A 12720-nucleotide genomic window follows, 5' to 3' on the forward strand; every position below is an offset into this window, starting at 1 on the left:
TAAGAGAGAAACAATGTAGAGAACTAACCATAGGGCTAAATCTGCTAAAGAGGAAAATATTGTTAAACAGCATCAGTATTAATTCAATACCGCTGTCAAAATCAAGTCACAACCTTTCCTCGGTGCTGGTGATATAGAAGCATCGTAAGGTCTAATTAGCCCTGAAGTTTCTTCCCAGAGCTGCACTTTACTTCATTACCCCTGCCTTATTTATTCTTACAGAAGAGTCATTTGAAACTTCGCAAGGTATCCCCTAGCCACGGCATGAGCCAAGAGACAATTTGAATTTGCAAGTGCAAGGAGGGATCTTGTTCCCCTTGAAATCAATCGGACAGCTTTTCCTTCATGGAGCATCCGTGCTCCTCCTGCTGATGCCACCGGGGCCACCCTGGCAGCAGGACTCAGGGGTGATGGGCTGGGGGCTCTTCCCAGTGGGAGAAAGGATGCAGGGTGTAGGGGTTATGAACTAGGGGCTTTGGCTTGTCACCCTCACATGGGGGATGGAGCACATGCACTTTGCTCGGTTCAGTGAGGATGGTACGTACACGGAAGAAAACAGTATTTCCCCCTGCTCTTGAGGGGTTAATAAGGCTCAGGAAGACACCAAACTGGACACACAAAATTGCCACCATGCCCACGGCCACACAGGTGACTGGAGCATCTGCCACTGCACCCTGACCCTGGCGGGCAGCGAGGCCGGGCTGTGTCACCAGCTCTTCCCAACCCCCACTGCAAACATCTCATCGTTAACGTCCTTCTACATACAATTGACTCATAACTCAAAATACAGAATAGCTTTAATGAAAGACAGTAAGAGGGGAAAGTCACTGACCGTGGGTAGCTGGCTGGAGAGAAGATGCCCATCCTGACTCAACATGTTGGAGACCATGATGGCCGGCAGGTCCATGTTCTGGTAGGGGTACGCTGGTATCAGGCTGTTTGGAGGGAGGCTATGGCACAGGGAGTGATATCCAGTTTCGTGGTCCACCAAGTGCAGGAGGGAAGGGTCAGGGAGATTAGGAGGTGTTATGGGAGGGATCTCATAGTCTTCATTATTCTCATTCTGACCGTTATACGTCTAAAACATGAAAAAGACATTTTGCAATACGTCACTGCCTTGTTGCTTCAGCAGAGAAAAGAGATTATTTGTGTAAGAAATACAAAAGCACATTCCAGTGAAAATGGTTTTGTTTTAATAGAAAAGACATCTCTAATCCCAGACATCAGCAGGTTGTATCTAGGTAGGAGCCAGGTAGCGAGTGTGGCAGCACTGCACTGTCTGTCAGGGACACCACGGGTCCTCGCACACCTCAGATCCGCCTGGGGCATCCCCACTGCTCTCCTCTCCCACGCTGCATCCCTCTAGCACATTTTTAGCTTGCCAAAACCTCACCAGAAACCTCCGCACCCGGATCACAGCCAGGTGAGCTATGCTCACAGACCCCACAGCCAGGAAGGATCATGGCCGTTTCCCAACCAGCTGCTGCATTTTTAAGTCAAAGTCCCTCCCTGGGCACCCAGGTCAGCTCTTGCAGTATCTACAGTTTGTATTTTCGAGAGGTTTTATGAGAATTAGCTCCGTAGAAATAACTAATACTTGGGAACAAGATTCCCGTTGATTCCTCACAAACGCCAGCACAGAAGCTTCACCCGGGGAGGGAGGTTTGGAAACAAAGCTGTCACTTTTTAAAAAAATCCTTTAAAGAAAGTCTGCATGACTTCACCACACATGGAGATTTGTCCTTCCTTATATCCTCATCCAAATTTCATTTGGAAAAGTGTTCCCTCTCTCCCTACCAATGCTCCCTTGAGGTGACCACGAACATGCAGAGATGTTGGTACTCCTTGTGCTTCCCATGTTTTCTGGTGACTTGTTTACTTCTAAGCATTCCAATTTATATGGAGAAAGAATATGTTATTGCACCTGTGCAATCGTTTTCGCTTCAGACCAAAACATATTTGCTTCATAATGTAAGTCTGAATCTATCCAAAATTATTAATTATCAACACAGAATATAATGAGTGTCTGGCAGAGGAGGCTTATTCTAAACATCTACTGTTTCACATATTTTTATAGCATATGAAATTCTGATTAGCCATAGTATGATACACATGGATTTTAAACTAAATTTCCCAGATCACCTAGTTTCATGGTTGGATTTTGACTTAATACTTGATTTAAGAGCAAAACCCCAGATGTGTGCAAAACCAGTTAAGCACTGTAGGCTTTATTAATCCATTGCCCCAGAGCTCGCACTCAGATTCATGCTCTTCATCACCCCAGACTGCGGGGAGAAAACCCTTAATAAAATAAAATAAAACCCATATTTAACCAGAATACAGCAGTCAGTGGGAGAGGCAGCGGGGAGCAAGGAGGTATCTGTGGATAGGTGGAAGCACTCCCAGTGGAGAGAGACGCGTCCCTGCGGGGTGTCAGAGCAGGTGGTCTCTCCTGCCTCACCCCAGAACCGGGGCTGGAAGCGCCTCATCCCCTGCTAAGCTGAACTCCCACTTCTCGCCTCCCCTCGGCCCATTGCAAGAAGAGACAGAGAAAAGAGCCGGTACTGCACATCCCACCTGACCTTTCATGTTCGCCTGAGATTCCCACTGGCTGTGGGGAAATATGAGTATGCAAGAAATACAAGACGGAGCCTGGGCTGAGATAGCTCTGTACCAACAGTTATTGTTTGGGGGAAATTCAAGCCCAGCTATTTTTCCAGCCAGCTTCTGTATAGCAGTGGTATTATACAGGGAAGGCAGGGGGCTGAGAGGATGTACACAACGGCAGACAGATAGATCCCATTTAATATGTCTAGTAGTTAGGTTTCCGATTGGGCTATGCTCTTCGAGGTACACCGATTATTTCCCAGTTATTTAAGAGGATTTCGCTCCATGCTTTACAGAAAGGGATTTAAATAAATCATCGCACAGCAAACTTGTTCCTCCAACTGGTTTATTTTGGTATCAGGTATATAAGCAAGTAGCTTTGCTGTACTTAACTAAATTATGTAAAACCCACTCAAAGTTTCCTAAAGCTCTCTTCAAACCTACAAGTTCCTTGTGTTGCTGCAGAGCAGCTCACCAAAGGGCTTTGAGGTGGTTTTGTAAGGAGTGCGGAAGCCCAGTTGCCCTGCTCACCCCCCTGCACATTTCTGCCTCTGTTCTATTCCACCCAGGGAAAAAAAAAAAGAAGACCTGTTTAAATCACAAAGCTTTCCGAATAGCTACAGTATTGTGCAGACATATCAAAATTACAATCAAAGCTGTACACAATCAAAATCAGATTAGACAATATCCAATCAACATAATCAGACTCGGCGCCTGCCAGCTTTTACACCCTATCGCTACAAACAATTTTCCAAAGCAAGCCACGTATATTCTATATATGTTTTAAATAGATTGCTAGAAAGATAAGGAAGGGAGATGAGACAGATAGACACTTGGGAGGGTGGGAAAGGGAGGTGATTTATTGTCGCACGCGGTGCCTATTGACATGTCCGAGGTGACGTCTCTGTCCCCATGAAGGGTGGTCTCACGCCATGAGCGCAAAAGCCGCCATCTCAAACCCTTTGCCAGTAACACCCAACACTCCCTTCTACCACCATGTGGGCTACGCTGCAGATTATATTTTCTATTCTTATGTTAATTTAAATTAAATTAAACAGCCAATTATACATTATAAGGATAAATTACAAATTAGATTAGTGAGCTGGTCTGAACCCATTCATCCCACCAGGACTCCAAACGTGAGTGCAGAGAAGCTCGCCCTGCTAAAAGGCTGCCCGTTATGGCACACAAAAAAGCACAGAAGATCTAGGGTTTTCCACTGTCAAACAGATGACAGTTGTTGTGATTACACATTATTCCTCTTCAAATTAAAACACTGAAATCAGCTGAAACAACAGGCCTCTTCTTGCAAACCCTCTTTCGGCTCACACTGCAGGGCAGATGGGCGCTGCTTGGAGCGGCAAACCCCTGCTTCTGCCTGCAAGCAGGATGGAGCAAGAGGATTGAGCCAAGCACTCTCAGGGAGGGGACACTGCCTCTTCACTGACTCCTTCCTTGCCCTCAGACCCCTGTGCGTCTCTGCTATAGAGGCTGTGCTGCCGGGCCAGGCACCAGGCATGGACCAAACTGCCCTGAGCACAGCACTGGCGCTATGCCCCATACTTGCATAGCAATGCCACAGGATGGCATTGCAGCAGGTACAACCAACCTCCAACAGCAGCAAAATCATATTTAAACCCAATTTTTCCTTCTTGAAATCCAAGTTTGAACAGGGGTCCCTGGAGCATCTCCGGTCCACCTCCAGATTCAGGGTGAGAGGACAGAGGGGTGAAGGGGAAGTGATGTGGAGACATGAAAAGATGCATCTGTCTTGCAGTGCTCATGCCATGCAGCTTCCCTACCACCCTTTCTTCATGCCTTGCTGGGCCACAGCTCCCTAGATCCATGCCTTCGGCATGGGAAAATGTGGAGGAGTCTGTAATGGGGAGAAAGGCTCTGGTTTCCAGCAAGGTGACACCCAGGCCACATCCAGGACCAAGAGGAATCAGAACAGGCAACCACATTCCTGGCTGCTCCCTCCTAGCTCACAAGCACAGGGCTGGGGACATACTATTTGCATTCGAGAGGAAAGTCAGAATTGATGAACCCCTTGCAAGAGCACAGGGTGACTTACACAGCAAGGCCCCATTGCCAGAGCTGCAGTGGGACCAGCAGGCACAACCTGTGCTCGCAAAGCACCAGAGGGTCTTGGAGACAAGACCCAAGTCTTGGAGACTTGGGTCTTGGCCTCCTGCCAACGCTGCTCCCCACCACAGGGACAATGTGCCAAGATCTCCCAGGCTTCCCGTACTCCCTGATGCTTTTCAGAAGAGGAAGGCAGAGATGGATAGGAGGCAACCAAAACTCCCAGGATCTGCAGGTGACCCACATAAGGCTAGTGGGGAAGGACACAACGGCTTGTGCAGCAGGAGAAGGATGAGAGGGTGGACAGAGAAGAAGTGGGGCTGGAAAAGGGCTAAGGACTTGGCAGAAGCAAGTCCCTGGAGGCAGGATGAGTGAGAATAGAGGGTGACAGAGCAGAGCACTGCAGGATGGCCCTGGCCAACCAGGGGGAGCAGAGCTATTTGAGGATGAAGAGAGAGGACGGGAGTCCCTGACTCTTGCATGCATGCTCAAGCAACAGCGCTGTGCACACCCTGAGCAAAGCTGTGCTGACCAGAGCCCAGGTGGTTCTGTGGTGCATATTTGTGGGGGCAGAAGAAGCAGGAGTTGCAGTTAAAGGGTGCCCTGTATGGACATGGAGCTGAATCAAGAGTGTGGGTGGAGAACAAGAGCTTTACAGGGGAATGAGCTGGTCCCTCTGTCTGCCTCGTGTCCCAGGCATGGGAAGCCTGAGTTTTAACAGTAAAACTGGATCTTCTTTTATACAGCTGGATAAGCACCTGAATTATAAGCTCATCAAGTTGCAGACATCTTCTCCACTTGCCCCTAAGATGCCTCTGAAAGTTACTGTGGGTCAAGGAGAGAAGCAAGGAGCTCTCACTCCAGACTGTCAGCATCCAGCGATGAGCAAGCTGGAAATAGTGCAGAGCATTTTCACAGCAAGCATCTACCCTTGCTGTAGCAGCGCAAACGCCCGCAACAAAGGAACGTGTTTCTGCTGCTGCTCCAGGGCAGGAGAGAAACAATCCCACTTTTCTTCTGCTCTTATCAGCAGACTGCACCAGGCAGTGCTGGGGGAAGGTCAGGCAAGCAGTGCTGGAGCCAGGGCTGCCTTGCAGCCATGTGGGCTGGATGGGTGGTGGCTCAGAGAGCTGCCCTAGCAGCAGGCAGCAGGGCAGGTGGTGAGAGCTTCAGCCATTAAGTCTTCTTGTTTGCTTTGAGAAAGCCAGGCCACATCACTCAGCTTTTTTACAAAACCCTTGGATGCGTTTGCACCCAGTCACCAGCGCACCTGAGACTGATGGGGTGTGCAGGGATGGGAATCGAGACGCCCCTTCCCAGCTCTCATTTTGATCTATTCAAAGCATTGGGCCAGATTTCACTCCTTCTAGCTCATGTATACGAGCCCAGACGTTTATCTGCCTTGCAGCATGCAGAACCCAGCGCAGGAGAAGGCTCTTGGGTAGGAGGCGGCTTTGGGGACTGGACTGTTGATGGCAAACAGCTCATCTCTGCTGCAAACAGGGAGCACATCTACGAGTTATGAACATGCCCTGCGTGTCCCTCACCTCTGCACTGCAAGATGCCCCGGTGGGCAGGGTGACCCTGCAGACCCTCTGCCATTGGACTCAAAACCACACTCCATGCTGCTGCTGCTTCATCTTTTGCTCCTATGCTGTAACTCCTCCTGAACTGCAAGTAAAGCCAAGCCCTGGCAAGCTCCCACCAGCCACCCAGTAACAAAACTGCTCTGCCTAACTGTGGGCCTGAGCCCAGGGGAGTGTTCCCAGCAATGACAGCAAAGAGGAGGTGTTTTGGATCCACCCACCCACCCCTGTGCACTGGCCAGCTGATCCGAGACTAAGGGCCATCCAGACATCCTAATGCAGTGCAGCTCTTGAGGGACCAGCTGTGATTCAGCCACAGCCATGTTTTAAAAGACACTATGAATTCGCCGTGCAGGTGACTCAGGAGGTAGCTACAAGTGTTGAGCATGTGTATCAATTAAGCCTTTAGCTTTCTCCTGCCTTTGCCCTCTTGGAAGGGGAGGAAAGCGCTGCCTTTCTTTACAAAACACTCCACAGCCGGCCAGTGCCATCTCTCCATTGCGCATTGGTATTAACCTTAAGAGGACGTGACTTGACCAAGGACCTGGGAAACTGTTCTCCTCAGCAGCATGGCAAATGTCCAGTGACCCCAATTCTCTACTGAGTCATGTTCTGTGTGATTATCTGCAAGGATCCAGGAGTTGCAGCCAAGCATTGATTCAGAGAAATATTATTCACAGTGAGAAGGATAGAGATTTGCAGTATTATTGCAGGTAAATATTTGCCCTGTCAAATAACATTCAACAGTAAATATGAGCCTAAGAGAGAACATTTATTCTTGGTAAGGTACAAGGAAATATGTAGGCTGGCGTGATCCATCCCACCCTAATCATCCAGAGGACACAAAACACCATGGACTCTGTACCATCCCTCATCTACTAACTAGGTTTTCCCTGCAGCTAACGCAAGAGCTTGCTGCTGTAGGAATGTGACCCCCTAGACACTTCAGAGATTAGATGGGTCTAAGCAGACCAAAACCAGCCTGGCAAGTCTGCAAGGTGAGGAAAACATTGCTATTTGTGAGGCTGAGAGGTATGACCAAGGGCTACACCTTGAGCTCCTAGTGTGCATAAAGAGCAGGGAGGACACGGAGGTTATGGGGTGCTGACACCTTCCCATGAGCAGCAATGGCAATTTCCCCCACCACCACCTGAGCCCAGCTGGACACAGGGATGGCAGCAGGACCTCGGGCCCAAGGGCTGTGACCCCAGGAAGAACGCTCCTCTCTCACCAGCACTGCAAGCTCTACCAGCGCAGCTTGGGGAAGGGGTTGCAGAAAAGCAACCGGGTGGTTTGTGGGGTATTCCGATTGTACCAAAGCTGGATGATGCATCAGGTCGGGTCAGAAGCCAGATAAGCACGTTGCTTTGTCATACAGAGACTTTCCCTATTTCTCTTACACACATATAAAAGGATTCACCATGTGCCAGTGTTCACACAAGCTGCAGGGCATGCCAGGTTGAGAGATCTTGGGCCACCATAAAAAGGAAGAGTCCAAACACAATGAAAAAGTGAAAATCGAAGCTTAATGAAGGCAAGCTACCCCACATTTCCTTAAAAGATTCCGAACTGCTCTCCCACGACATACATTACTTGTCACAGGCACAATCATATCTGCAAGAAGGGGATATTGATATGTTTCTCCAGCACATGAACCACAGAGGTTTTCTGCTGGGCATAAAGCACTGAAGCCACAGGCACAGAAACGTTAGTTCAGGTGGAAGTCACTTTGACATTGCAAACTCCACAGAAATGCTCTGGGGAGAGCAAGGGAAATGGCCCGGTGCTCGCTGCGGGGTGACCCTGGGGGCCGCGGGCACGGGTGTGGACCCCTTTGGCACCACTTCTCTGGTGGGGGGGGATGCCGGAGGGCTGCGCTCGCACCTGTGATTCTCAAAGCCCTGTGCCAAGAAGTGAAGTAGCGCTGATTTTCCGCGTCAGCAGCTCTGGGTCTTAGGAATGGAAATTGATTTGCCTCATCTTCGCACACGGAGATCCAGCATGTGAATAGCAGGACCAATGAATTACTTGGGTAGAGTTGGATAAATACTGTAAAGAAGTATTTATTAACAGTCAGTCACATACAATCTACAAATTGTCTTTGAAGTGTTCCCAGCCCCTTCTACATTAATTTTCACATGCTCAGGTTTTTGACTATGGGAATGCAGTTGAAAAGGGAAAAATGAGTTCTTGCATGAACAAAAAGGTGCATTGGAAGCATCTGCACAATATTCAGTAACAGGCAGCCACACCGGGGAGGTCGGGAGCACAGCAGAGCAGCAGGCAACCTGCGGGAAAGTTGGGCTCTCCCTGCCTCTTTGCTCCTCTTCCATACCCATAGTAGTGGGGTTTTAAATCCCAAACTAATATGGGCTCACCCAAAGAGCAAGCACACACCTCAATGTTCCCCGTTTCTCACCATTTCCGCCTATCTTGCAGGCATTGCTCTGATGCAGACTCTGCATGCTATGATGACCCGCAGCAGAAAGCCAGCCTCCAGCTCAACCACAGCATTACTGGATGGCTTTGCCTTCGAATGGAGCTGGATGTTTACCTTTTAACTTTACATGAGTTGACTTTGTCCCATCTCCTGTAGACACAAATCCCATGCAGTCGCAGGGCCATGGGTCTTTCAAAAGCTGAGCCTGCCAGATGGTTTCAAGCAAATTTGACAGTGCAAAAAAAGTCTCTTTTCTACAAGTTTCATAAAACTACATGTGCATGGAAGGGAGATACCAGGGTCCTAAACATTCTTGCTTGACTTAATAATCTTTGATCTCCTTGGCCAGCTGCTACAGCAGCAAAAGGATGGCTGCAATTTCGTGCCGCGGTGCTCAGCAGGATGGGGACTGTGAAAGGAACCAGCCAGCAACATTCAGAGGGAACAAAAAAATCTCAGTTCACTCAGAAAGATAAAATTTTGGGAGGCATGAACCCAATTATGCTCCTCACCAGAGAAGTGATTGGGGTTTTTTTGTTATTGTACATGCTATCAAAGCCAGAAACAACATTCTTGGGACTCTCTGGCTTCAACCTGTCCATTGGTACCTCATTTATCTGGGTACCGGTTATTAATAATCATCTGTATGATGGACAATCCCCGAGATTCCAATCTGGGTAAGGACTCGTTTGTGTCTGTAGCTAAACTGACACAACAGCGGTGACAGTCCCTGCCCTGTGCCCTCGGGTACATCCCAACAGGGCTTCTTGGGATTCATGATGTGAAACACGTGCGTGTGATTCTGCTGCATCCCCTTCAATGTAAATAGAAGCTTACAGTCAGTTTTTATATTGTCCAAACTGTGGTTGACCTGCACCACCACTTCACCAAAAAAAAAGCTAAATAATGGAGTTCTATGAACAACTTATAGCAAAAGAAATCAGCCCTATTGTAGGCTTTTAAAAAGGCTCCCAACTCCCTCTCTGCCTCCACATATTTTTTTTTTTTTAATCAGTATCTTATCCAGAACTGGAATCCTGTCAAGAATAGTGGATAGCAGAGAACTATAACTTCTTATTATGTGTATAGTGATTTTATGAATTCAGTGGGGAATGAAATGCAATTTTGTCAGACTTGTCTGTGTTCATAATGACCAAGTCAAATTAATCATCGTGGATAATACTCCTGTGTCAGCCATTCAAGAGATTTTTTAATAGAATTTTTCTGATTCATGTCTTGCAGTACATCAGATCTGTAGTAATGCAGGCACTTCTAAAAATCAGTGCAATTATGGCTTCTTGTTGGCCTGTCATTTTCCTGGAATAAAAATGTCTCTGCAGAAGTCATATACTGTACGTAAACCAAAATGGAAAACAAAAATATAGTTACAATTAGGCCTGATTTTTTCTAAAGATTTAATATCTTTTTGAGGCCGTTATTTACAGGCAATATATAAAGCTACAGTGCATAATGCTGAAGATGGACTGGTTTATCACAACACATACCAATTTTGTCCTGGTTGTCATTCTTCCTTTGATTGCCCTATGAGTTAGTGTTTTTTTGCAGGCATGGAAATGACTATCCCATAGAACAAGTAGGGGATAGGTAATGGGCTTGCAGTCAAATTATTGTGTTTATTAAAAATGTATCCAGGAAAGCCCACACAGATCCCAAAGGCCTCTTGTTCAGGAAAATCTCTGGTTCAAGAAAAGGTTACAGTTACCATAAAGGCAGATATACATGCAGGGAAGCAGCAGTGCAGCATGCAATGGTATATAAAGGATTAGTAATGCTGTGTTTATCCTTCTGAGGGAAGAGAGAGAGAAAGACCTCTAATTCCCCAGTGACACAGACAAAAATGAGTTTTGGAAGTAGTTACACCCAGGAATAAAGAGGAAGAAAAATGTAATCCACGTCAGATATCTCAGCCTTTCCTCCTTTCACTGCAAGGCAGCAATTGCCTTGTAGGAGAGCGTAGGGAAGGACCCTTCCAGAGCCACAGCATGTCCCAAATGAGAGATCCACTTGAACCTGTTGGGACAACTGTCCTTCCACATCCACCTTCTGATGCTATCAACTACATCCTGGAGAGAAAAGCTCTCAAAACCACTTGCAGGGAGGAAGGGAAACCCATGACTGCATATTGTCCTCCCGAGAACTCAAGACCCACTTAAGCAATCAGACCAACAGCTCGTCAGTGTGCTGACCTACAAATTGGCCAATACTAGCCAGCATTTTCGGGGAGATATACAAATCCCTAGTAAACAATTATGGAAGCTCCTCAGTGAAAAGAACAATTCATCCCTCCCTTTCACCTGCCTCATCTGGTTTTACTGTCCTTCCCCCTCCTTGCACCTTTATTAAGCTCTTGACATCAACTTCTTGCTGCAGGGAGTTCCCCAGGTTGCTTATAAAACATGCCCCAAAGTACCGCTTTGCAGATTTGCTGTTGTTACTTCTCTGAAATACCATTTTCATGAGACAGAGCATGCCCAGGCATCACCTTCCTCTGCCCCATGCTGTTCAGATCCATGCTGGGCTATTGACGTGATGGCACAAGTGCAGGTGCTACATCTGGACCCCCCGTCGCCAGCTCTGGAGGCTGAACTCTGTATGGCAACACGATGTCCCTGTAACAAAGACCTTCAACTTCCAAATAAGCAGATGGGATATTAAGGCTCAAAGTCTGTCGACAGTATTTTCAGAAGCATTCAGTATTGGCTTATGCAAACGTCGGCAATAACCAGAGCTCCCGAAAACCCTTTGTTGTATCCTCATAAGCAGGACCAGGACTGTAAGGCATGTTTGATGCAGAGCTGCTCCTGGATCATGCTTAGTAATACCTAGTTTCACCTGTGTTTTAGTTACCTACCCACACTGACAAGAGAACTGTTTCATTTCACGGTGTGTTTTTGTGGCTATTCTTCCCTAGTCTTTCAAAGCAAACGTGGCAGTGCTCCAGGGAAAGCTAGGAGATGTGCAAGCTCTGCTCCATGTCGGCAAAGTGTAGCCTCTGTCATCTGTCTCACAATCAGCCTCTTTAAAATTGTTTATAATGATTTTTGCCTGCTTTTAAAATGTATTGAAGGGACTGCACATCCAGTGAGACAGGAGCCAATGGAGAATCTAAAATCAGACTGACTGGGCCAGACAAATATAAAACCTTTTCTTTTCTTTCCTAGTATCTCGCCTGGAAGCGAATACGAGGAATATGATCCATATTCTACCCAAGAATATCATGCATTTCTGGGAATTATTTGAGGAGTACAGATTTTACATAATTGCCTTTTTTGTCTCATGGCATACTGAACTTGCATAATAAGATCAGTGCACTTCACAGAAATTCATTGTTGGACTGTACGGATTCGGTATTTTGTGTTGAGCCAAGGGTACATTATATAATGATGTATAATGCACTGTAAGCAGGTCAAGAGATAAGGCAGCCTGAAAACAGTAATGGAGTGCATGTAAGGAAGAATTAGTAAAAAGCACTCTAAGAAATTAATTCAACCTGGCTTCAGTTGAGCCAGAAGGACCCAGAGCAGGAAGGAAACTATATTCTGTACCATACTTGTCTCCCTTAGGTTTTCGTCTTAGAGAGTATTTCCCTTATGCTCAAAACTGAAGGTGTGGGGTTAAGGGATTAAAAAAAGTCTTTGTGCCACACTTTGCATGTATGCTTTGTAGCAAGTTTTTCAGAGTTTCATCTCAAAGAATATGCACTAGCCCACTGCACATGGCCAGCATAGCCATACTCTGTGCCACAGGTACTGTGGCAAACACTGTTTTACCTAGAGGTCTGCAGCAAGATCCTCCAGCAAAGCTATAATGGCAACACAACCCATCTTGAATCGTCTTTTTTCTCTCAGATGTGCCCCGATTTTTTATTTTTTATTTCTCTCATCAGCAAAGACAAATTTTCCAATGAAGCCCTGTGCAGTCCTCGCACACCAGCGCACGCTTGCAGCCACCAGCACTGGTGTTTGCAAGGCATGAGAGACC

General features: G+C 47.0%; 1 protein-coding gene across 1 annotated transcript in view; it reads right to left on the bottom strand.

Moving 5' to 3' along the window:
- The window catches only part of TOX2 (TOX high mobility group box family member 2), a 158022-nt gene that overhangs the window by 65322 nt on the left and 79980 nt on the right, over window positions 1-12720 (bottom strand). The window contains exon 3 of the mRNA XM_049817567.1: window positions 833-1078. Coding sequence (XP_049673524.1) covers window positions 833-1078 — 246 coding nt within the window. The remainder of the gene's footprint in view (window positions 1-832; window positions 1079-12720) is intronic.

The sequence above is a fragment of the Accipiter gentilis genome, chromosome 14 (genome assembly GCF_929443795.1).
Source record: "Accipiter gentilis chromosome 14, bAccGen1.1, whole genome shotgun sequence".
NCBI lineage: Eukaryota > Metazoa > Chordata > Aves > Accipitriformes > Accipitridae > Astur > Astur gentilis.